The sequence below is a fragment of the Cryptomeria japonica genome, chromosome 9 (genome assembly GCF_030272615.1).
Source record: "Cryptomeria japonica chromosome 9, Sugi_1.0, whole genome shotgun sequence".
Classification (NCBI taxonomy): domain Eukaryota; kingdom Viridiplantae; phylum Streptophyta; class Pinopsida; order Cupressales; family Cupressaceae; genus Cryptomeria; species Cryptomeria japonica.
In genome coordinates this window covers 13,421,239-13,448,269 of record NC_081413.1, presented here as the reverse complement: position 1 = coordinate 13,448,269, position 27,031 = coordinate 13,421,239, and the positions used below count along the sequence as shown (strand labels likewise).

The following is a 27,031-nucleotide window of genomic DNA, read 5'->3' as shown; positions in this document are numbered from 1 at the left end:
TTAGAGTGCATTGAGTGAGGTCAATGTGATGCAGTAAGGTTTTGTATTCGCAACGAGTGAGGTTATTCTTTTATGCCCCCTTGGAAGTTGGGGAGCTCAAAGCATTTAATAAAAAAAATTGCAGCAATAAAGTGACAAACTCCCTGCCAATATGCCGTATGAGGCATTTACCATTATAGAAAAACTCGCAAGAGCTTGTGAGTTTCTTACCCACGTGGCCAGAGTCATGCTAAAGCAGCAATTGAACACAATTTGAGAAAAACAAATACCCAAATTGCCTCATCAAAAGCCTTAGGCATATTCATATTAATCAACATCCCATAATTAGCATTTCAAAATGCATAGGGAAACTGGAAAACAGATGCGACTCTTTTAAGGATTAACATTTAACATACATGCAACTTCCATCTTAAACACAGTTGCAGAGATTTAGTACTAAACATATGCTCTGAACTGTGTTCCTAAAGATTCCATTCTGCATGCCGTCTTCTCTATCAAGACAACCATATTATCTTTAAGACATAAAAATGATTTCTTTATTATGGCAATGTAACCATCCAATAAAATAAATTACTGCCAAATACAAATTACATCCTTTTGACTTAAATTTGAAAACAAGTTATATTGATATCATCTATTAGAGGAAGACAAGGTTAGAATGATGGAGAACAATTAACTACTATATTTCCTCTATAAATAAAAAGGTTGTATGTTTTCTATTTTCCTATCACTGCTGTATCCCAATACTTGAGACATTCCATTCCACTTATACATCAGACTCTCAGATTCAAGTTACTCAAGTTCACTGTAGGAACGGCAATGAACCAATAAAAATAGAAGGACCCCAGCTGCCAAGCATAAAGCTAAACATTCCACCATAAGAGAGATCCAAGAATGTAATAGATTACAAAGTTGATTGCCTGTTATACCCAGCTTAACAAAATCTGTTAAACACTATGGAATGCATGTACATTAAATAAGAATAGTTACAGCCTTTAGATTCCTTAAAAGGACTAACACAATAAATAGAAATCCCAAAATAAACAACTCTACACAAGCATAGGCTTCTACCTTTTTCTCACCGAAGATGGATCCAAAATGTCAAGGCACAAATAGTTCTACATGGTTGAATCCAGAAGAATTCAGCCTAAACAACTCAACATTTTAGCCGAAGCATTCCATTTTTATTGGCACATAATATAAAAAATATTAGCTAAAGGTACAAATTCCATAGCTTATGGAGCCTACAAATTCATGCCGGGAACCCTACGCGGCCTGAAGGAGGTTACCATAATGTCTAAATGCTGTGTCCTGAGCTGTGCAGTGTTTCTCATGAGGAAACCGGTACACATAAGACTTCAAAGTTTAAGGATCAGCACCGTGACACAGGAAAAGCCATGCAATATTGGACAAATAACCACAACATTAGAAATCCAATAACTGCAAAATGGCAAAAAGAGCATTTTATTGTAGTGATCCTCATTACTGAAAAGCTAAAAAAAGTTTGTGCTACCAAGAAGTAAATAAATTACCATACCTTAGCTTGCAAACCTTTGCAAAGAATAACCAGTTGTGAGGGGAAACACTGATGAACAGAAACAGGTAGTAACTACAATAGCACAGGAAGGAAAATTCCTTCTTGGGGCAAGAAAATTTTGTTTACATTGATGTAAGTGCTCAAATACAATTCCAATTGTACATTACTTTACAGAGCTCAATAAGACGGATGACTTTCACTAATTGCTATAGTGCATCAATTGACACAATCAGAACTTAAATAAAAGCCAAAGAACTGCGATCATGAGCAGGCTGAGGTCGGCCACGAGTGGGGGTAGGTGGCCTCTGAATATTGAGTTCCTGAACAATGAAAAATATGATATTAAAATGACAGTGAGAAATCAAGTTAAACTTTAGAAAGCATTGAGTCGCTGTAAAATTTTGACCAGGAAACAAAAAGTTACCTGCATCCATGTCTCATCCAAATGGTGTTCTGGAGATGACTCTGGTGATCCGATTGGAGGTGGAAGTGGATGAATCAACTTAGGTACAACAACTAAGTGTCTTCCCAAAACCAGCAATGCACCAGCATTATTTGCTGTGCCTGAATAAATAATACCCACATAATATTTACCCATGAGCATCAAACTTTCATTCTTTATGAAGTAATGTTTCATATCTAATCTCATTTTTTAGAACTCACCACAGTAGTTTGTTGCAGAAAATAGGGTAATCAAATGGCCTTGAGCAAAACGTTCGAAACCATCCATTACACACTCATGTGCCCGAATAATTAGCTGCAAATTGTTTTTTTTGCAGAAGTCCAATACACGATCAGGCTGCAAAACAAATAATATAATTCAAGATCAGCGTTCAACTTAATGAAATCAAATAGAATAATCAAAATCAATCAATTCCATGATAAGTTAAAAATGAGTTGCCAAGTTGCCTTGTATCCTCTGAAAGCTAGCTGAGAGGGAGCTTCCTATCTCAACGCTAATGGCAAAGATGCAGTGATGTCAAACCATGGCCAGACATCTATATCATAGAGTTAATAAGCAATGGTATGGCAAAACATTTTTTCTGACTTTTTTCATTTTAACTTGTCAGTGAGAAAATAGGAGCCAATATAAAGTTCTAGAGAAACAAACAGTCCATGTTTCACTAACAAATTGACAGGGTTGTTATACGGCTACCCAAGGTTCCATCTCAGAAGTAATTGCCCTCGAGAAGCAAAGGCAGGAGATGATTCAACTCTTCTCCAATATTATCTCATAAATCATGCGTATAGCATACACTTCTTCATCAGGTAGACCCTTCATGGGTCTGATGCCCTTTAAGGTACAAGTGAATTTTAATATTATTCTTTTTGAAGGCAAAGATGAAGCAATGAAGACCCTTATCTTTCGCAATCAAGACTCATTTTAAATTTTAATATAATTTTTTATGACAATGAAGAGATATCTTTTGCACTCTTAAAAGTAGACCTGTCATGTCCCTTTTTTAAAGAAAAGGTAATTAGAAGACCCTCGGCCAATTATTTCTTTTCTCGAAAGCTAATGGGATCTTGCAAGGGAAATAATTTAATAATTTAATCTAAGTAGTTGAAAAAGTAACCTTAAATTTTTACTCATAATAAAGCAAAATTATGTTTAACTATTAATAAGGTTGTTTTACAAAAGGGTCCAAAAATAACACTAGAAATGGGGTCCAAAAGTAGTGTATTTTATAAATATTCTTCTAGTCACTTTCCAAAAATCAAATTTGAAGGAAAAAATGAAAATAATATTATTTTTCCTCGAAAAGCCAATATAAGGAGTAGTTGAGGAATAAAAAGAGTATGCTTTATCAAATGCTCTTGAGATTGAACATTGTTCATCTTTTCTACCCGAGAACAAAAACTCTCCTATTCATTTGAAGTTTGAACAATTACATCCAAGAATTATCTTTGTACTGATCAGTGCATCTACACTTCCGTTGTGGAGAATCGTAGCCTTAAAAGGCTGCTAAACTACTATTTTTCCAGCTGCTAATCATTTCTAATTGCAGCCATACATGTTGGAAGATGTTGCAAATATTTAATTCTGGTCTCTAAGACCAAATCTACAAAATATTGCTAATTTCTGGTAACTGTTTCAATGATACTTCTGCAGTTGTAATTCAGTATTTCAAATCATTGAAATAATATTTTTAATTGTAATTTTCTATGCAGTTTATCGCTAGAAATGGTAGAAGAATTTTTAATGATTTTGATATTGTAAGTCTAGATAGCTATTCCGCCACCACAATAGGCAATCGTTTACTTTTCCACTCTATATTTCTAATATTAATCTATGTGCTTCATTGCCAGATTGGGATTTTGTAATCTGTTTTGGAAGGCTTGTCCCTAGAAAGAGCTTCAATTATTTCTAGTTTCCAGTTATATTTAATCTGGAAGGCTTGCCACCAGTAAAGTATTTCGTTATTTCAAGATTTTTGTATTAATTGTTATATTGTATTGTGCAGCTTACTGCCAACAAGCATTTTTTGTAATAATCATTCTGAACCCCTCTCACCGTATCCTCTCACCTTGCCCACATAGGGAACATGGTGATCAAAAGGTGTTAAAGTTTATGCATTGCCCATTGTGAAACTGCAAAATTCAGATAAAAAAAAGTTCGGGACATCACACTTCCCATGTCAAATTGTAGTGAGAATCATATTGTCACTTGACACAGAATGCCTAAGTCAAAACCAAGGCAATATTTGTAGACACCACTAGAGAGTAGTACTAATTCACAAGGAATTATGGTGGTTAGTTAAAAAGTTGCATCAATTGCACTAAGGTCAATAGATACTCCAAGATTATAACAATGATTTCATGCTTGTAGGAAAATTTTGGTAAGTCAAATTCTCTGTAATGTCACCACTTTGAAATATAATTTAATAATAAATAATAATAATATAATTTAAAATACAAAAGAATAAAAATAAAAAATTAAATTAAAATATAAAAGAATATAATTAAAATTTTATTAAAGTTAATAAAAAGCATGAAATGATAAGTTGTGACTCCCCCAAATATGAGATATAAAAAGAGAAGAGAACTCATTTGAAGAGGGGATAATTTGGGAATCAGAAGTACAGATCTGATTTAAATAAGAAGTGCAGATCTGATTGTGAAAGGTTGTGTCCCTTTCAAAGGGCAGAAATAATGAAGAGTTGCACTCTTTCAAAGGATGCTTAATATGTATGCTTAATATATGAAGCCTGATAATGTTCTTATGCAGAATTTAATAGTAATATTAATATAGACTGCAATATGTATGACAGTCATACTTAATTTCAATTGTTTACATATTTGTTCATGACACATTAGAAGTTAGTGTACTCATAGCCCATTCCTTAATCATTTTTATTGCCCCCACCCCGCCATAAGGAGGCGTGGTGTTAGAGAGAGGTGGAGTAAATCCATCCCAAATTAGGTGAGCTTCAAGGGTGGTCTGGACGGATGTTTATGAAACCTGGGGCCAATTATGGAGGTGGTGTCATCGCGCCCTAGATAAGTAAATCCCCATCCAGGGTTGAGGATTAGAAAGGAAGTAAGAATTGGGGCTTGAATATAGCCACTATCAATTGTACTGTGAATAAATATGGTTATCTAGTTTAATAAATTAATTTAAGGCATGATAATATTAAGTAATGGGTGTTGATTATTGGGAAATTGGCAGCCTCCTAGTAGGGGACATTACATTCTCTAACGTTGTAACCGTTTTGTAGCTTTACATACAAGAATAAATCGAATTTGCAACTATCACCATGCAGTCAAAACCAAATAAAGTTTAAGCAGAAAAGCAGAAAAGAAACTACCAAACATTAATAGCACCAAGTCTAATAGTAAGTAGCAAGGCCAACACATTTGAACAAGTCTCTATCAAATAAGGCTTTCTCCTATTAAGACTCCAAGTCTCTATCAAATAAGGCTTTCTCCTATAAGACTCCAGACTCCATAGAAAGTTAAAGGAAAGTGGTGTGATGTTCAGGAGAGTAAACAGCACTCAAGTAAAGAACATTGCTCTAAACAAGCACTCTTGTGTGATGCATAGAGTCCAACACCAGTTCAGAAGTCAGCCCCTGCATCTGAAACAACACTACTGCTCATGTTGGACAAGGGGAAATAAACCATAGAAGCCAATTCCTACTTGATTGTTGCCATAACATGAATTTCTCCTTCAAATACAAAGGAAGCAAAGCATCTCTTCCACTCACTGCAATAGGTGAAGGAAACATCCCTACACTTCATTGCAGACTGTGGCCATCAGAAGAACCTAAGTTGTAAAGATATCAGTAGATTAGATCTGCCAACATCTCACCCTCAACCATATACAATCAGTTGGATGAACTAGACTAGAGTTATATGTGTCAGGCAGTAATGCTATCTACCACATGCAATCAAGCCCTTTCAAGGTGGAGTGATCTTCCACGTGTCACCCTAGAAGTGTGTGATCTTGAATTTAGTCGACCTATTAGGTAGAAAAATAAATGGTGTTTATAAATCCAGAGCCCACGTCGTGGTCATTCTCACCCTCGGGGGCCTATCCAAAATCCCAAAGGTGGCTCCTCCTAGGAAAGTATATTTGACCAATGTGAAGAAGTTTGTACTTTTTTATCAATAACAATATGCAGAAATGCCTGTGACCTAAAATAAGTTATTTCCCTTGAACAAAATCAACAACTAAGGAATGATAACAAAGGGTTGTAAAACAACCTGTCTTATTGTGGAGAAATTATAGTAATGCAGAAAAATCTTTGCCGACTCAAAAACCCATTTGAGAAATTCAACAGGTGTCCGGGTAGAAATGTAATGTCCCCACTTTGGAATAGAATTTAATAATAAATAATGATAATAATAATATTAAAATAGAAAAGAATAAAATTAAAATATAAAATAATATAATTAAAATTTAATTAAGTTAATGAATGGTCAAAAGACATGGAAGGAAAAGTTGTGACTCCTATTGAGACATGGACCAGCTAGGACTCGAACCTAGGACCTTCCAAACACTGCTGGAGTGCTCTACCACTGAGCTACTGGCCCCTCTTAGACCAGTCCATCATCGGTCCGGGTGTGGCTTATTTCCAACACCAACACCCCCCCTTAAGCCACACCTCTCGTGTGCCTGGGGCTCCTAGCCTGGAGCTGACTCTGATACCATGTTGAGACATGGACCAGCTAGGACTCGAACCTAGGACCTTCCATACGCTGCTGGAGTGCTCTACCACTGAGCTACTGGCTCCTCTTGGACCAGTCCATCATCGGTCCGGGTGTGGCTTATTTCCAACACCAACAACTCCCTCAGTCATGGGATATAAAAGGGAGAAGAGAACCTCATTTTGAGAGGGGGATAATTTGGGAATCAGAAGTGCAAATCTGATTTAAATAAGAAGTGCAGATCTGATTGTGAAAGGTTGTGTCCCTTTCAAAGGGCAGAAGTAATGAAGAGTTGCACACTTTCAAAGGGTGCTAATGGTGAAAGGGCAGAAGTAATGAAGAGTTGCACACTTTCAAAGGGTGCTAATGGTGAAAGGGTGTGTCTCTTGCCAAAGGGCGTCCATAATGAAGAGGTGTGACCTCTCCCTCACATTGAGAGATATAAAGGAAAGAAGTCAAAAGCATCCAGTGAGAGGATCATGGATCAGATCAGATCAGAACTATTATTAAGTTACAGGATTTGGCAGCCTCCTAGTAGGGGACATTACAAGAAATAGATGAGAACATAGCAGCACTTTATTTTAAGTAATTTGGTTATCCACCAGTTTCAATTGGAATTCTGAAAACATACCAAATGAATTGGTTTCAAGCAGACAATAGGCTATATCTTGGCAAAGATGGTAAGGAATATGGAAACCACTTGATACAGAAAAGAGGCCTGATAATTTTGGTCTTGAGTACACTAAAGAATCTTCTCAACCCACTAGAGGCACATGTTGAAATCCCTACCCATATATCTTCACAAATGGCAAAAATGAATTTGTATGGGTTAAACAGTGAAAGCAAAAGAGAATAACTTATGCACTCAGAACTCATTACAATTATCAGAATCAAAACTAGAAGCAATGAAGCCCATTGTTTCCCAACAACAAAGAACAGATCTTGGTGACAATTTGGGGCAAAACAATGGAAAAATCAAAAATGCCAAAAAACCAGGTCACCTTGATAATTTAACAACCATTCCTTCATGGAGATTGTAAACTGAACATCATGGTGCAAAGACTGCTGGACTCCTTTTGGAAAAATTTGACTGCCCCAAATCAACTCCAAAAAGCCTATAAATGGAAAAACAAACTTCTGACTCAAATGTGGGTATAACTGCCAACCTTGTTTATCCATATCAGAGTTCCCAAACTCGCCGCGAGTCAGGCGAGTTTGCCGAGTTGGCGAGTCGAGCCAAGCTCTGCAAGTTTTGACAACTCGTGACTCGGACTCGGCGAGTTATGGTAAAACTCGCCGAGTCTGAGCTCCAGGACTCGCATCGCGGCATGTCAAACATGGCAGACAAAGAGGCTAAGGCTGTGGCTATGGCAGAGGAGGAGGATAGAGCACGATCCGATACAGGCACAACTGATGTTGATCATTGTGGCACCTCACAGGCAGAGACTATGGCTACTCAGTCATCCAGGACCTACCTTAGACACCTTTGTCGGAGGCAGACAGACTACTCTAAGGCTGAGGCTGAGGATGAGCTAGAGCTTCTATTTGATGATGTTATAGTGTCTTTAAGCTTTATTCAATAATGGGTACATGAAACAAGTTTTAAATCGTTAAAAATCTCTCAATAATGGGTTTTTTTATTTTGCCGAGTCATTCTCAAGTCGTTGCCGAGTCATAGCCGAGTCACGAGTCGAGTCGGCCTTGCCGAGTTCGAGCCGAGTCCGAGTTTGGGAGCTTTGATCCATATCCACCAACATGATTCATCTAGCTCTTTAATTCTATTCATTTGTTGATGTACATAGTTGTATATGGTAAGCTACTTGACCCAAAAGAAGGTATGTTAGTAACTTTTTGTATCTTCTCAGAGATTGCTAGCTTCATGTAAATTACTAATGGCTTCAATAAAGCTTCATTATATTGCAGTATTGTATGTGTTTATTGTATTTGTTCCCTTTGATTTGGATCATTGTTTCATAAAGCATTTAAGTTCTGTCAACTTTGAGTGTTGTCCTCCGAATATCCACGACTCCTTGCCCTGAAGGTATGTGACTCATCATGCATATACCAATTTTGCCCATAATAGACCACAGCTAATTGATATATGAAAGGTAGGAAGCAGCTCATAGGGCAGTCTACTAGCTGTCAAATAATGTGCAAATGCCTTGATTCGTTTAAAGTGAATATGATCAGCAATGAAATACAACTATGCATACATATGATGTTATTGGCACCTTTAGTTTTAAATGTGCAGAATTCCTGCACATTAGTGAAAGAACCCCATTGGCACAAGTGGCTATTTTTCCCACCCCATTCCTAATGATAGATTGTGCCATGCAATAGATTTATATTGAAAATTCAAATACAATCACAGTAGAGGAAATGATTCCATAATAATTGTGTGACCAAGGAAAGCACCAATCGAACACCCATAGCTAAACTGAACAAACTCAATTCTAAATACATGTCATACCCCAAATGTGACCAGCCCTGGACCTCTGGCATTTGGTCGCAAGCCTTCCACACTATCATTCTCTGTTGGATCAGACCTGTATGTGCACCACAAAATTTAAGTGTGCTAACCAGCTGTAATAATAAATCTGATATCCAAAAATATATTTCAGCATAAGGAAACAATTCACCAAACAAAATAAATAAAACAACTCAACCACAGGAAAAAATTATACCACAAAAGATCCATAAGAACAATAGATCCAGCATCCATACTTATGGGCCGTTGCAGGCTCTCTATCTGTTCCAAATAATTTATAGACCTTCCAATCCCACCATGCATACAGATAATTTTTTTTTCTATGAGTGCTGCTAAAGGAATCCAATTAAAAAGTTGATTGAAGCGTGTCCAGGCCCATATGCCATCTTTCTCCCCCTACAATAGAAATTATTTTATAAGCAGCAGTCCAGTAATTAAAATTTCTAAAAAAGCAGGCTTTATTAAAAATAGCTATGGAGTATCTAGGATTGAGATATTGTACCATCCGTTCAATACATTCCAGTCGAAATCCAAAAAGTGCATTGATGTCGGCAGCTTCATGATTTCCGCGAATTAAATGTACATTTTCAGGGTACTCAATCTGGGAATGGGAGAAATTTTAAAGTAAATGCTAGTCATGGATAAATTGAGATGTCAAAATATGCTCATTTATCCTGAAGCCGCATGTATATTAACACAAACATTTATGATAATGCCTAAACATAGAATTTTATACTCTACAACGAATAATGGCATACCTTTAGAGCAAGGAGCAAAGTAATGGTTTCCAAACTGTGCTGTCCTCGATCAACATAATCTCCCAAAAAGAGATAGTCAATGTACCTAACAAATGGATGACCTAATCAATAGATAAAAATAAAATATTGGAATATGAGATCAAATACTTGATCACTTGTATGTGAAAAGAGGCAGTAAGAATAAGGTAAAAGAATACAAGAACAAAATTAATAAGGAGCTTCCTCTATCAGAAACAAAACCAAGAGAAAGCCAAAATAGTCTGACACTGGCTACAAAAATAATAATAAAGAAACCATCTTGAGGAAACAGATGTGACAACATTAGGATGCTTGCTAAAAGAAGCAATAAAAGGAACATTCCAATCAAGAGAGAAGAGTGCCTCTGTCCAAGGTGGGACATCACATTTAGAAAATGCAAATGAGAGCATCCATGAAAACTACAGTGCATACGATAGATAAGAAATATATTTATAATTCATAGTATAAGAAGACCAGCACGTCCAGTATATCATTCCATCAGCACAGAAAACAAAAGAGAATCGGCCAAAGAATAATCTTTTCAAAGAAACCTAAAGGAATCAACTTTAAAGTGTAAATTACATGTAGAACCCATCTTCCCAGATTGACAATTTGAGGTAAACTTTAATGTCACCAATTCAACATATACAAGTATAATGTAACGGAACACAAACCATCACTTGTTAAAAAAAAAAAAATTGGACTTCCACTTGATAACATAATTTACCATACATACATCATGTGGGAATTTTGGACTCACGTGATGTCTCCAGCTGTTGAAGGAAATCCATATTCATCAAACAAGCGCATTAAATCACCAAACTGCCCATGCAGATCCCCAAATATTTTGACCGGAGCCTTCAACTGTAAAACTGTCCGCTCCTGCATAAAGATTTGTTCTGCAGTATAACAAAGCTCACCCACTTCGTAGGAATCCAAGAAGAATCGCCTATTTGCAGGAGGCTTCCAGTTACGAGGCTTAAGCAATGAAGCAATCACCTGAACCATATGAGAATCCCCAATTAGAACATTCTATGACAGTCTCCTGTTAAGCAGGCATCGACATGATTTATAGACTATAACTACCTTTTTATGCAGGCCAACAGGAGATTTTTGTCTGTTAAGCAGTCTTTTAGCACCCTGTCCATTGTCCATATTCCAGGGGCTCATTCTCCGCCCTTCGTTCTCAAACTGATCCAAAGATAGTTGCCGCACAAGATTACCAAGGTTTCCTACCGGTTCTTTAGCAACCACAACCTAGATCCACATGGGATTCAGTCAATCCTGATCATGTTAAAAACTAATCGATATGTTAGCTATTAAAAGGATAACAGAGGAAGCTGAGGAGAAAAGTCCATACTGCTCTGTGGTGAAGGCGCACATCTGATTCAAGAGATTCATGAGACATCAAGGTAGAAACTGAGGTAACAACATTTTCACTGGCTTGATCAGAAGAGTTATTGTTTTCTATTGGTTCCTCATTTTCCATCCTGTCCGCAGCAGCTGCCATTGCAGCTGCCCAATGTGCACTCACTGCTTCAGCCTCAGCAGCAGAAGCCTTCTCCAGTGCCTCAAGCCCTTTTTCACTCATGCTGATGTTACATTCAAATTTCAAATTAACTAACATTTGTTGGCAATAAAAATTGAATTGAGAAACTATAACACACTGCCAACTATTATAATCTTCCATGCTACACCATAGTTTAATTCCACAACACAAAACTATCTTAAGAAAAGGGCCAGACTGTTAAACCAAGACAATACCTGGGAACCCCATCCACCATTACATCTCTGTTTGCAGAGGCTGTGGGAATCCTATAATTTTGATCAACCATGTAATAATTAGCATCATTGTCCTTTCTGGAAGTACCACTGGATAGAGCAGTTCCTGCACGCATTGGAGATAATCTACTTTCTTGTGGACAAAGGTCCTCTGACACTAGAAAATCATCAAGCAACATCTCTGCAAAATACAAAATCATTATAATTTATGAGATGCAACATCTTTAAGCAATTAGAGCTTGAAATGGGCTCAACAAGTTGATATCTCTAAAGAGTAAACCTGATGTTACGAATTATTAGAGCACCTATGCATAGTTTATTCGATTAGTTGTGCTTAGTTGGCAAAACATATCACTTGTAAGAAATAACTTACTGCTACCACATTTTATTTATGCCTAGCATATCAAGAGAGAATACTTGCTATTATGAACCCTTTTTTGTTATGGTTGAATGGTTCCTTTAGTTACAGAGACATCAGCATAACTGAATTAGGTTAGATGTAAGCACCTTCAATGACTTTTGCTATGAAGTTTCTTCTCCATCAAATGTACCTGAAACCATATTCTATCAACTTTTGATTTGCAAAATGCATAGTTCATTCCCTTCCTCTCAATCTCTAACAGATCTTCTGAAATCTAGACAATTTCCTTAAGGGAGAAGCTCAGAAGATCTGCATTGAAATCTTCACTGTCTAACCATAAACTAATCATTTTTCAATCTACAATTTTACATACAAATTACAAGGAATAATGTCTGAAATAAGATTCCACAATAGGGAACCTTCATCTAGTAATTTAATTTTATCATTTTAGGCATATTTTAATTTCAGAGAGAAAAAAATGACCATGGTCTGAATAGAAAAATCCACAGGTTCTTTTAAAATGAATTGCTATTTGGTTTATAGCACCAAATGATGGTGTGATGATGCACACAACCCAAAAGAGACCTGTTGGGATTATATATGGTGCACAGCTTGGGTCTATCAAGGCACCAGTCTGTTTGTGATGCATTTGTGTCAAACTACTTGGCACATCTGTTCCAAAGATAGTAACCCAACATCAGGAACAATTCAAATAGCATGCAACCCAATACAGATTTTATTCATAGTCTTGAATGTCCATTTGACTAAAAACGAACAACTCAATTATATAATTTGTAATGCACATTCCTTTTTGACCTTTCAATGTTACTCCATTTGAACATTGAAAGATACCAACTCAAATTGCAAATTCATTACAGCACCTCAGCTGTAGGCCATTCCACATGTCCAATAGAAAAATATTCAGATTACAATGTTTTCTCAAATAAGGACAGTATTGAATCGCATACAAATGAACACAATAACTAAACAGAGAATACTTTAGATTTTAAACTTATAAGCATTAAGGGAACCTGTGTAATTGCTCCCAAGGGTATTACTGCTTCATACTGGATCAGGCTTGTTTTGAATGTCAATTGTGTTAGAAGTATGGTTACCGTTGCACCAAAAGATTGACCTATTAATGCCCGATACAACCACTAGACTTATAGAATCCAGGGCACACACCTTTCAACAATTCCCCCCCACCCCAGTGCAAGCGAAGGGGTTTGAACCTGTGACCCTGGCTTTGATACCACTTGTTAAAAGTACAGTTGCCGTTGCACCAAAATATCGACCTGTTAATGCTTGATACAACCACTGGACTTATAGAATCCACAGGAAGCGGTTAAGCCATGTCACAAACCCAAGCGGTGCGCTGCACAGCACAACGAGACCAAGGGCAAACACTTTGCAAAAAATTGGAGTGCTTGGGGACTGGCATATATGATCTCAGACAATACTAGTTATTCCCATGTAGTCTGGTCGGATTTGACAAGTTGAGATCAATCTTACACTAAGCAATGATTATCTCCCTTATTTAGGAGAGGTCAGTCCTGAGAATTTAAGTTAATTTTCAGGATCACACATGCTAAAAATGGAAACTTACTAAAAATAGCAATTCACTATTTTTAGACAAACAATTTTTGATCTCAACATGACTCAAGTAAACTTTTAGACACCAAAGGGGACTCAAATGGGGATGGAACAAATTTTTAACCATGGTCATAAAATAGGAAAATGGACATGGTCAAGAATGCTGTTTTTGGATTCAATTGTGTTCAAGATTTTTGCATCAAAGTTTTGGATCACGCTCCATGATCCATCATTAGGATGAAGAGAACCAAAGAAATGATGGATCACGGAGTGTGATACAAAACATTGATGCAAAAATCTTGAACACAATTGAATCCAGAAACAGTATTCCTTTGGCTCTCTTCATCCTGATGATGGATCACGGAGTGTGATCTGAAACGTTGATGCAAAAATCTTGAACACAATTGAATCCAGAAACGGCATTCTCGTTATATGATGGATTGTGGAAATCTCTTAGCATTGATGGACATAGGTTCCAACAGATCAGATGTCTAATCTGTGACAAAGAGGATAGCTTTGTATTTGCCATGTCACACATGTAGGCTTGTACTCCAACAACAAAATAGAAGCTTTAGCAATTAGCACTTATTGAAGGCCTTAACTATCATGATTTCACAATGTCTCAAATCATTGTTGAAAGTGACTCTTGAAATCATCAAGGCAATAATCAAAGGCGAAACCTTCATATGGAAACTAAATAAAAATTTAACAGAATAAAAATAAAATCAAAATTAAAAAATTAAAGAATAAAATTAAAGTAATTTAAATTTAGTTATGTTTAATGAATGGTCAAAAGGCATGAAATGAAAAGTTGCGACTCCCTCAAACCTTGAGGAGGCATGAGGGCTGATCACTTCTTTCAATTCTGTCTCCTACACAACTTTCAGAAAACAAAGCAACCTTCAGACCCACTAGCTAACTCAGGAGTAGATTTGATGATTTTTGCAAATATCTCAAAAACCTCAGTCAAGAAACTCAAAATAAAAATTTTGATTGAATCCCTCACCTATACAAAAGATTGAAAGTACCTTCCCCTTACACCATAAATCTAGGGCTTGTGTTTTGTTGTGGGTCTCCATGTGCAGGGAAAGCACATGCTGTTCACAGCAAAGGAGTGAGGAGTGACCAAGTTTGTGTTTGTGTTCAAGTTCAGCAAAGATAAAATTGGGAACAGGTTCATCAACTAACAAAGTATGAAAAAAAATTGGTGATTAAATTTGAATACTATATATCTATAATTTTTAATATTAATAATTTAATATAAGAAACAAACAAATAAAATTGTTAAAATACATAACCATTACTATATAAAAAATGGACACATTTGTAAACCATGATAAGCTTATCAAAGTTGACCTATAAGAAACAAATCAAATCACAGCTATAAAGATTTTTATTTATCTTTGGTCATGGGGTTGTGACCTATAAAAAACATAGTGTAACGCCCCTACTTCATGGAAGAACGTTTGAATAAAATTAGTGATTAAATTTGAATACTATATATCTATAATTTTTAATATTAATAATTTAATATAAGAAACAAATAAATAAAATTGTTAAAACTTAAAATACATAACCATTACTATATAAAAAATGGACACATTTGTAAACCATGATAAGCTTATCAAAGTTGACCTATAAGAAACAAATCAAATCACAACTGTAAAGATTTTTATTTATCTTTGGTCGTGGGGTTGTGACCTATAAAAAACATATTGTAATGTCCCCTTTTGGGATTGCCTTAAATCTTGCCCTTACTATTATCAAGTCTGCTGGCTTCCTCTCTTTATTATTCTGAAATCAGTTATGAGGTTCGATGCTCCCTTGAATGGATCTATTTATCTTCTTCTTGGTTCCATCCTTCTTCAAATGAAGTCTCCTTCACTTTATACCCTTCATGGAGAAAAAGGGTCACATCCTTTGGTTATGAAAAGATACATCTGTTTCGCAACAACTGCTGCCCTTTAACTTCTTATTTAATCAGTGTTCCACGGAAACGCGTTTCCCCCTCCCAGGCCCAAGTCCCCCCGTCCCCAAAGCCCGTCCCCGCGTCCCCCCGTCTCTCCGTCCCCAACGACCGTGGAACACTGTATTTAATCTTCACCTATATCTCACTTATCAAATCTATCTATACTGCCTTTCAAATCTGCATATATCCCATTTAACATCTGCATATATTCTTCTTCTAGATCTGCATATCCTATTTTATTCTTCCCTTCTCAAATCTTATTTCAAATCCCCCTATATAATTCTGCTCTGAATCTGTTCTAGATCTCCTCTAATTCCACTATATTCCCCCCCATTCCATTTGCTCCTTCCTCTTTATATCTTCCAATGTGAGGGAGAGGTCACACCTCTTCATCATGTCTACCTTTTGAAAGAGTACAACCCTTCTACCCTTTTGAAAGAGTCACTTCCCTATTTACTTCCAATTCCTTTCTTCTTCCCTTAATCCTTCCTCGATTTACATGCTCCATTCTTTCTTCCTTTCTCCATATCTCCCCATTCAAAGGAAGTTCTCTTCTCCCTTTTATATCTCATGTTTGAGGGAGTCACAACTTTTCATTTCATGCCTTTTGACCATTCATTAAACATAACTAAATTTAAATTACTTTAATTTTATTCTTTAATTTTTTAATTTTGATTTTATTTTTATTCTGTTAAATTTTTATTTCAAGAGTCCCAAGACTCTCAAGCTTCAAAATCTGTACCATTACTAAATTATTTTACAAAGAAAATTACATATAAAACCTACCCAGAAAAATTATATAATCACACATATAAAACCTCAAAAATATCATTACTTCATTTATTTTACAAAGCAAATAACCCATAAAAGTGAAATAACCTAATAGTAGGATAATTTGTAATTAAAAGGTTTAAGCAAAATTTAGTTTTAGTATTATAAATAGATGTGCACATTGCAATGCCTGTCCATGTATCACTATCTTGTCAGCCATATGCTTTATCTCAAAAAAAACCAATAAAAGCTTGTATGCTGTATGTTTTAACTTGTGATTTCAATTATCAAATCTCCGGATAGACTTCTACCAATTCATTCTTGTACTCCACTAAACCAAATGCCTGGTGTCATTCACAAACAAGATACAAACAGCACGTACATTCTGGTGACTTAGCATCTAGTGAATGTTGCCCAGTGAGCCCTCGTCATCTTCATACACAATATATATATACCCATGCCCACTCAGGCCTCCGTGATATATATATACACACAGGTTTTCATCCAGCCTGTAAATTACTGCTAACTTAGCCATATATTTCTGGTTTCACAATGCAACATGAGTTTAAATACCCAGTGCTGAAATTGGCTAGCTCAAGCCCAGCGGGGTCACATGGAAGAAACAAATATGGCAAAATTTATTGATTCATTTTTTATGATGATTCTTAAGGTCTTTTTTAAATTCACTAGATTTTGAATTTTTTCAATAAAATTCGAAGAACCTAGTGACATAGATGTCAACTAATGGTGACTTCAAACAAATAAAGAGTAACAAAAGTTGGGACTCCTTTTGGTGGACTACTGTTCACAAACTGACTATGCAGATATTCTCCATTGTGGAGAAACTGAACATAGATTTGGTGATGGATCTCCTGGAAGGGTTTAATGGACCCCTGGTAAAAGGAACGAGGAGGAACTCCTTTGTAGCAAACAACATTGATTTCAATCTTATGGGCAAAATCATAGATAAGGATCTTTGTGTTAAAGATCTAGCCTCTCCTCTTTTCAAAGTAGCATTGTCTCCAACAGTGATTTTAGCATCTCCCAAGTTGAGTTGTGTGAGCACTCTTTGTATCTTGTACATAATTTGAAAACTCAGGCTCAGCAAAAAACTTGGCAGCTCAATGTATTGTCTCGAACTTGGGACTCAGCAAAAACTTAGCAGCCCAAAATTTTGGCTGAGACTTGGAACTCAATATATAAAAATATCTATAAATACACAAAAATGAAGTTAAATAATACATAAGATGCACAAAGTATGAATTTAGATAACACTAAAGTCTATTTTGATAAATATAGCATTACTCGCAATCAAAATTGACTCAGCAAACCAAAAGTATAAATGAAATCCAATTCCTCAGGATCTAATCAAGAAACTAAAAACTGCTGAAAAATACATACAATAAGAAATAAATTAAAAGCACTTTTTTATTATATCAAGCCAAATAAATAGAAAAGAATAGCTTTTCCACCCACTGTAGCCCATAAATATTTTGTATTTTGCTGTTTAAAACTAAAGCAGGGTTCTAGGGGCGGAAAACCCCTGTAGGATTGAGGAGCAACAAACTTGCTGCATATATATGGGCAGGGTCAAGGGGCAGAGAGCCCCTGCCACAATGCCTAAATTAAGGACTTCAAGGCCACAATGGCCTTCAGAAGCACATGCCATTTTCATAATTTTATCACTTTTGACCAACCATCAATAAACCCTTTCTGTCAATTGGCAATGATTCATGTCATTGAGATTCTAATCACTGACAAAGAAAATGACAGTATTCAAAAAATCACCATGACTGAATAATTTTTGGCTAAAACGTGTCAAATTACTCTCACAAGTAACTTGTCTAACAAACAAACCTGCTAATTCTTGCCAAGCTTAGAACTATGGTCTTGTATGTGTGTAGAAAATCATCTAGACTATATTATCTTATGATTCCACCAACTCATAACTTCTAACATTTATTTTGGGTTTGCATCTTGCATGTTTTTTGGCATTTGCCCTTTAATTTGTATAGTCAACAAAATTGAACATTCTAATATAAATCTGCTATATTCTTGTAAAGAATTTAAGGTCATGAAATCCCTAAGAAAGAAGATACCCTAATATCCCAGCCTTCTAGTGATCTTGGGCAAGTCTGTTGACCCATGAGATATGGCGTTGGGTTGTAGAAACATTTTTAAAGCAAGGCAAGTTGGGAATGACTGAAGATGCCCAAGGTGTCTCTGCGATGTCATAGTATTCCTGACGTCTACTAGGAGGTAAGGTTACACAAAAATTATAAAAGAAAAGCTAAAAAGATGCCTAGCTTTTATCTTCTCAAAACCCTTAAAATTTAAACTTTAGGGTCCACCAACAAACTCTCAAATGAAACAAAATATTAAAACCAAACTGTAAAAAATTTGTTCTTTCCTGAGTAAAAATTGAGAAGAAGAGAGTTCAAGGTTAGAAAAAAATTACATTTTTGGGGAAGGATTTGCAATATTTCTGGAAGGACCAAAAATCACAGATTCTTAGAAACCTTGTAACAACAATTCTTGTACCAAATGCCTCGTTAATCATCTCTTGCATTTAATTTTTTTGCAATTATGTAACATTACACCCATAAAACCAACCAACTGGAACCTTATGTGAACTTTAAAAATTATGTTTTTTGCCACCAACTTTTAAGAGAAGAATACGTTTTCCTTTGAATTACATGAATTATTTTAATGTCAGCACCCCCCCTCCTTGTGAACAAAAAATGTTCATGGAACCTTCGAAATATGATTTAGGTCCCAGGAAGACTTATGGGGACAACACTCGAACTGTTTAATGATAATCAAGATGTGTTATATGTGTAGAGGCAACATTAATAATAAAATCAGAGATTAGCATTAATCAAAGAAAGATGAATAGGAGAGATATTAAAATTAAACCATAAAAGCTTATGAGTTTGCATATGAGTTTGCATATTCTTTGTATGGCACAATCTTGAGGGAGATGTATGGTCATTTATTTTCCACTAGCTGTGTCTAAACCATAGAAACGGGACTCGCCCGGACTCGCCTAAACTCAGCAAGTCCGAGTCCGAGTCCGAGTCATGCTCGCCGAGTCTCTGGGACTCGGACTCGGACTCGTCCGAGTCTGGCAAGCAAACTCGCCAGACTCACCGAGTTGGCGAGTTTGGATCAAACTCGCCAAACTCAGCGAGTCCCGAGCCCCAAACTCAGCTACTGGCTGGGTTAGTAAAATGACAAAAAAAATACATTTTAAAAAGTTTTTTTTAAATGAATGGTATCGTCTTTGTTCACTACAACCTTCGCCTGAGAATGAGAAAAATTAGGCTTACAACATGTCAGCCAATAGAAAAATAACACCCGACACCTTTATTAAATAATAAGTTTTTTTTGGCCTTGCTGCCCCTTGACCCCACCTTGGGTGTGCTGCCCCCAAACCCCCGTCGAAAAATATGGGGGGAAACTGCATTGATAGAAGTAGGGAAAATTTAAGCTCCGAGTCTAACACTGATTGGATCGACTAGGTAGATATAGAGGTTGAGACTGTAGCCATGGCAGAGAAGGAGCGGAGAGCACGAGCACAAACAGGAGATTCAGAGGCAGATAGTGACACGGATGTTCCTGATGTTGGTGAGCATGGCATGGTGTCACGGGGAGCGGCTATGGCTGTCGAATCATCCAGGACCTACCTTAGATGCCTTCGTAGGGGGCCGGGTCCGAAGGGTGTAGGCTCCTCTGAGCCATAGGTTTGTAGTTGTATTTACCTTTGGTATTTGTATGAAACATTTGATGATGATCATATGATGACATGGATTTTTTATTCCATGAGTTTTGTGATATTGTATACATTTGACAATATTTATATATCCATGTTTGTCATTTCCTTCAGCTACAATTTGCGTTTATGCTTATGTGATTGATGTATACTTGTGTATGTAATCAAATGAGCCGAGTTTGATGATGTTATTGTGTCTTTAAGGTGTATTCAATAAAGGGTGCCTGAAACAAGTTTTAAATCTTTAAAAATCTCTAAATTTCTTGAGTTTTTTGCTTTCCCGAGTCCAGCCGAGTCTAGAGCCAAGTCTGACGCCGAGTCCCAAGTCCGAGTCCGAGTCGGCCTTGCCGAGTCCGAGCCAAGTCTGAGTCCCGTTTCTTTGGTCTAGACTATGACCATGCCTTTAAGTTCTAAGTTCTGCCATTCTTATTTGTGAGATCTACAGATACAGATGTATACATAATGCTACAAAGCTGGGAAGGTTAAAGAAATGTTATGGAAGTTGAAACAGTATCTCTTAGACATGATTCTTCACATTTTTACAATCAAGTTGAATGGCATTGAAATGTAACAGCTGAATCTAGCCCACAAAGGGATCCACCCTTTCTGGAATCAAGGCTACAACATTTTTGGCACTAGGTGGTATTGTGTAATGTGAAGAATCTTTAAAGTTGGTCTACAAGGGTCAAGAATGCTAACAAAGATGATGATGAAGACACTACAAGTTTGGTGAACACTTGGATTACACTCTGTCCATCTATCCAGATTGTGTTCTGTAACTTCAAAAGTGTGTTGAACAGCCAGATTGATGATCTTAGATATATGGTGAGCCTCGGACGAGTATTCTAGGACCACAAACCATGAAATTTGAATTAGAATTATCATTGGAATTGTATTTGGAGAGGTTAGCACTTTTGGAAAATCTTAGAAGCATCAGAACTTTAAAAGAATAACTTTGCACCTTTGAAATAACTTTAACCCCATATTTAGTCATAATGCCTTTTTGCTCACATACCAACCCTGAAATTTTAAAAAAAATACAATGCCTATCAAAAGACATATGCCTCCATGTCAATTTCAAGGGTAGAAATTATATTTTCTTCAAAGATGATTTAATTTGTTGTGATTTTTTGCCTTCTGTAAGATATTGGAAAAAATATTTTACATATGTGCAATTCATTTTTGGGTTTTCACAGTGACCTATGTCACAGATTTTTCAGCAGATTCTGGTAGATTCAAGAAAAAATTTCTTTGGTCAAAAATTCAGCAGACATCCCCCTGTTATGTATTTAAATGCTTTAAGATTCTTCTCTCAAGGCCACAATCCTATCCATAGAAGGTTGCCCCATTATCTCCCTTGTCTCCATGTCCCCACCAGCCACATTCTCCTGATTTATCATTCCCCTTCTAAAGCCAGCATGGCCATTGTATGATGTGCTGCTTCCCACATGAGGACAAGATCCTTCTAGTACAATTGATGATGCTTCTTCAACAAAACATCCACCAACCAACAAAATTGAAGGAGTTCAACTGCCAGCTTATTGTGTTTAGGCAATAAATTACAGAATATTAATTATGCCAAGAACAGAGAAATAATCACTTCTCAAAATAGTAATTTTGTACCAATTTTTCACAAGAAATGATGTGAAAGTTTGGCCAAGTGCCTGCAAGAAAAACATTATATTTCCGAGTATGCTTTTATTTAGAAGAAAATCAAATGGTAGTTTAGCCTAAATTCTAAACTTCTAAAGATTTAAATTGAGACAAACTTGAAGGACACTTCTTAGGCAGATACTACAAGAAATTCTGAGAATAGTGAATGAAAATCAAGGTTAACAAAGCAGGCAAATAAGAAATTGCAATTTTTTTATCAAATCATATCCAAGAAGACGAGAATTGATTATTTTGTGTATAACCAAGTGTTGAAAAATGATAATCACTCAAAGAAATATCTGCCAAAGCTATTAAGTATCCACAGAAGAATTTTGTGACAAATGAAGAAATTGTTATTTGTTTTATTAACTTTGATAATATATCTAGAAAAATGGATTATCATTTTCTAATTATTCCTAGTTCCTACAATTCTATGGGGGCCCTACTCTATGGGGGAGGGCCCTGCTAGATTAATAAAGAGGGCTGCTCTCGCCCATAGAATGGTAGGGTAAAAAGGAGATATCTCGAATTGGGGAACCCCCCACCCATCCCCACACGGGAATTGAGAAAGAAGAGCTGGGTGGATGCTTTGCCATTGAGAAATGGATTATCATTTTCTAATTATTCCTAGTTCACAAACTGTTCATCATTAAGTTGCAGCATGTCATCATCTTTGATTTCTAATCATTCAAGCCATCCTTGTCTTCAACAATAAATTTAAACCATGTCACCATGGAAAAAAACAAAGTTCTTATTTTTTCAACAAATTAATTAAAGACTGTCTAACTATCATGCATGAACTCGAGTTCAAATCTAACTATATTTCTCATTCTTTGGTTACCATGTCTACCACTGGGCATCTTATACCAGAAAATGTGCCAGTCTTGCAATTCTTCACATCATCTTATCCTAATGATAGATCACAGAGTGTGACCTGAAAAATTGATGAAAATAAACACAAAAAGTTTACCAGAAGCTTTTAACTCAGGATCTAAGCAAATTTTTAAAAATAGTATCCATATTCTATCTCTTTGATTTAGTACAGGTAATAGTTTTAAAAACTGCAAAGAACGCACTAGACTAATAAGTACTTACAAGTTCATCTGGGTTGACACTTACTCACCAAGCTTTGCACACAAAATTCCCAAGTACTCATAACTTTGTACAAGAAACTCACCACCCAGCAGAGTTTTCTTTTGCAAACTCGTTTTTCAATTTTTTTTCCATACTTCAAATTCTTCCCTCGCAATTGATATGAAAGACTTTTCAACAAATTTCCTTGCTAAGAATTCTCTATTGTCCTTCCCCATGCTTTTTAAAAGTATTTTCTATGTTATTTACATTTATTAATTTTAATTTATAAATTTATACATTTTTTATTTGCCAAGTTTGCAGATTCAAAATTTGTACTGCTGAGTTTTTGCAGAGATGGAGATCTTAAAGTATGGTATGAATTCATCATGAATCAACAAGCCAATATCTAACTATTTGCATTACTATTATTGTCATGTTACATCTACAAATCCTCATTCCTTTCATCACATGCTTTGGGAACAAAGCATTTTTTTCTAAATGAAGGCCTAGATATGAGCCTAATCAACTGTAAAATCTATCTATAATTGATTTGTGGGGTCATGTTGTGACATTTTCACACATCGCCCCATTGCAAATGGGGACCCCCACTTTTTCGCTTTAGGGTAGGTGTTTCGCTTAAGGTGTCTTAGTTTAGCAGCAGTTTCCTAGTTTTAGCCTTTGCTTATGAGAGGATGTCGGTCAGAATGTTGAAAGGATGTTAAAATTGTTAAATGGTCCTAAGTGTCAAAATCTAAGAGTATAAGTCGGTGATATTTTTGTGCCTAAGCATCAAGAGGTCCTTTAGGGGTTATTTTCTTGCTCCTATGAAGTGATTCAAGTCAAAATTGCACTTTATCCCAATGAAATCTCTATTTTCTCACTCAAATTTTGATAAATTTGGCTGTCTTGATGTGTAATGATGAAATTTAACATGTCCAAGTGTTTTTGAGTGTGGAAATCCACTAAATTGAAGTCTAGGGTCAAAAATCCTGATGAGCAGCATTTTTCCCCCAATTTTGAACAAATTTCAGATGACCCATGATTTTCCCCCACTCAAAATCCTGATGGAGAGCGATTTTCCCCCAACTATCCAGACATTTGTCCTGATGGACCACGTTTTTCCACCAAAGGGCCCAAATTTTATCTAAATCCGTGGATTGGGCATCCAGATGGCCCACGTTTTTCCCCAAGGTGGAGTTTTGGGACAAAGTTGATGAAATGAAATGAATTCATGCATCTAGATTATAGATGAGGGTCGTTTTTCCCCAAATGGCATTTGTGATGAGTTAAGTAGAAATTTAATGAGGATTTTTATCCAAACATGGATTAATTTTCCCCAGCTGGCTCAAATTTAATAAAAGTAAAAGATTTTAAATGACGAGTGTGCTTAAATTTAATTATTTTTACCTTGTACCAATTATTTAATGCCCAACAATAATTATTTAATGATAAATTTTTTATCCCAAGGCAAATCAATTTTCTCCCAGGCTGTATAAAAGGCAAATTTTTATCCCACATTGCTTGTGTGGTGAAATATCAAGGTGAAAATGTGACTAAGTATGCCCAGCCATCACTAAAATAATATTATATGTTGCTGATGTGACAGTTGGGTGGCTGATTGAAGGCAAATTGGAGGCTACAGCTGGGCGATTTTAGCCCAAGTGTCATTTTGACACCATTGTTGAGGATAAATTGCAGATAGAAAGGGGCGATTTTGCCCAACTATTCCCAGCGCCACCATTGGAGTGGAATTTCCAGAATTGTTCGAGGTTGCTGGTCACCATTGGAGACTTGGGCGAATTTTGATGCTTCGCGCCACCATTGCTAGGGTCACGATTTTCTTTGTGTGGCTGATTGCCTCACATATTGGGGGAGATTTGTGCACATTTCCTTTGGCGCCATGGCTGGGAGTGACTGTGATTTTGCTGGCCACCATTGATTGAAGATTTAGGCATCATTTCTTCGACACCATTTTGCTGATCATTGCTGGAAAATCCCATTTTCAGACTTATACTTCACTTCCAGCCATCCCTACACTTGGGCGATTCTATGTGGACACCATTTTTGGGCTCAAATGTGGAGACCATCGTTGGTGCAAGTCTGAAGCATCATCTTCAGAACTATTCTCAGACTGAGGTATCATTTCCAGCCACTTGAAGGTGCCCAGGCATGGCCATTTTTGAACTAAGAAAGGTGAAACAAGTCAAATGCAAGCATGTGACAGGGCTGTGATCACTTCTAGCCATTGATATTCATCATTTACAGTGTGTCTTCAAACTTTTGGAGGACATTTTCAGACTTTTGGAGGTGTGTCTTCAGATTTTTGGAGATGTGTTTTCAGACATTTGGAGGGCGTATTCAGACTTTGTCCTCATTAAACCAGATTTTGTTACAACTTTGACATCCGAAATTTGTCATTTTCTTAGTGTATTCAGACCTCCAAACTCAGAATTCAGACCTGAGATGTGTTGGGGCAGCCATGATCATCCATTTTCAGACCTTAGAGGGGTGTATTCAGACTTTAACATCAGAAAATCAGAGTTCAATACACCATTTTCTGAGTATTTTCAGACATTGGAGGGCATATTCAGACTCAGTCCTCAGAAAATCAGACTTTATTACAACTTTCATATAAAAAATCAGTCACTTTTTTAGTGTATTCAGACTTCCAAGTGGCATTTTCAGACCCGGGTATACTTTTTTGAGCTTCAAATCAATCATTTTCTGAGTATACCAGGTGTCTTCAGACTTGGTACTCAGAAAATCAAATCTGAGACAACTTTCCAGCACCTAAATCAACCATTTCCAGGGGTGTCCTCAGACTTTATACTTAGAAATCAGACCTGAGATTGCATAAAACATGCAGTTTTCTGAGTTTACAGGGGTGTCTTTAGACTTATTTATTGCAATCAAACTTATCTTTGTCTGAAAATCAGGTTTTCTTGAGGAGAATTTTCTAAATTTCAATCGAGACCTTCACATTTTCCAGAATTAGTGTTACAATTTTCTAATCGGAAAATAGGTTAAATTGATTGATTACCTATCACAAGTTGGGACAAATGTTGGGAACAAAGTCCCTATGAGGTTTGGATTTCTACTCCATCGAATAGTGATCAAATCAACACAAGATTTTCAAGGACAATGAGTCCCGATGAGGGTCAAATTTCCACTTAGTGGCAAAATTACAAATGAAGGGACAAATCAATTCAAATGAAGATCAATAACAAAGTTGTCCAGATAGGCATCAAATTTCCACCAAGTGAAGAAACGGACAAGGATAATGTGAAAGTTTTGAGGACTGAACCGTCCATATGTGGATGGATTTCCCACCAAGGTTGAAATCAAGTTTATCATATTAGGTGTTTGATTAAATGTTTGTTTGTTTTGCAGGTCTATTAACAAATGCGGATAAGGAAGATCAACACTTCAAAGATTGGAAGATGATTTTGGGACAAGGATTTCCTAAGGCAAAGATGCGGACTAAATCAAACATGAAGAAGACTTCACCTTGATGATGAACAAATGAAGGAAAGCAAGTTCAAGACATGAGCACAAAGGATCTCACATCAAGAAATCAAAACCACATCAAGAAATTTCGAAGTTCTAGAACGTTGAGGAGGAAATAGTCCAAGGAATTCCTTAACATAAAGATGGACTGGAAAGTATCAGAAAGAATTCCAAATATCATGAGGAATGTTCAAGGATAAGTTGATCAAGTCTACAAGGCAAGCCGAGGTGGCATCCTAGTCACCATTCGTTCAATCAAAGGGTAAATCAAAGGGTACCAGGTCAATGTTCATTAGAGGGAATAGGTGACACATGACGCTACATCAAATATCATTTATCTTACCTACCCTCATCTCTCATTGGTCAATGTAAGGGTGGTTGTAACAAACCCTAATTAGGGTTTTATCTTGTAATCTTAGCCATTGATCTTGAATCGATCTAAGCCATTCATTGTAATGAGCTATCTATATAAGGCTCAATGCTCTCATTTGTAAAGGTTAATATAAGAATAGTTAGCGGTAAAAGAGTAGAAGAGTAGTTGCTAAGGCAATTAGGAATTAGAAGTTAGAGTAGAGTAGAGTTGGAGAAGAAGAAATT

At 36.4% G+C, this 27,031-nt stretch overlaps 1 protein-coding gene across 2 annotated transcripts in view; it reads right to left on the bottom strand.

Annotated features, from left to right (window-relative positions):
• Positions 1-900: 900 nt before the first annotated feature.
• LOC131077157 (serine/threonine-protein phosphatase BSL1) overlaps positions 901-27,031 on the bottom strand; it is a 46,499-nt gene continuing 20,368 nt past the window's right edge. Inside the window, exons 12-23 of one of the 2 annotated variants that reach the window (XM_058014592.2) lie at positions 11,717-11,915; positions 11,313-11,544; positions 11,039-11,209; positions 10,713-10,951; positions 9,935-10,019; positions 9,679-9,777; positions 9,373-9,572; positions 9,159-9,234; positions 2,201-2,336; positions 1,962-2,101; positions 1,538-1,857; positions 901-1,440 (exon numbers count right to left, since the gene is read on the bottom strand). In XM_058014592.2, coding sequence (XP_057870575.2) covers positions 1,774-1,857; positions 1,962-2,101; positions 2,201-2,336; positions 9,159-9,234; positions 9,373-9,572; positions 9,679-9,777; positions 9,935-10,019; positions 10,713-10,951; positions 11,039-11,209; positions 11,313-11,544; positions 11,717-11,915 — 1,661 coding nt within the window. In that variant the 3' untranslated portion in view covers positions 901-1,440; positions 1,538-1,773. The remainder of the gene's footprint in view (positions 1,441-1,537; positions 1,858-1,961; positions 2,102-2,200; positions 2,337-9,158; positions 9,235-9,372; positions 9,573-9,678; positions 9,778-9,934; positions 10,020-10,712; positions 10,952-11,038; positions 11,210-11,312; positions 11,545-11,716; positions 11,916-27,031) is intronic. The other variant, XM_058014591.2, reaches the window with a different exon arrangement.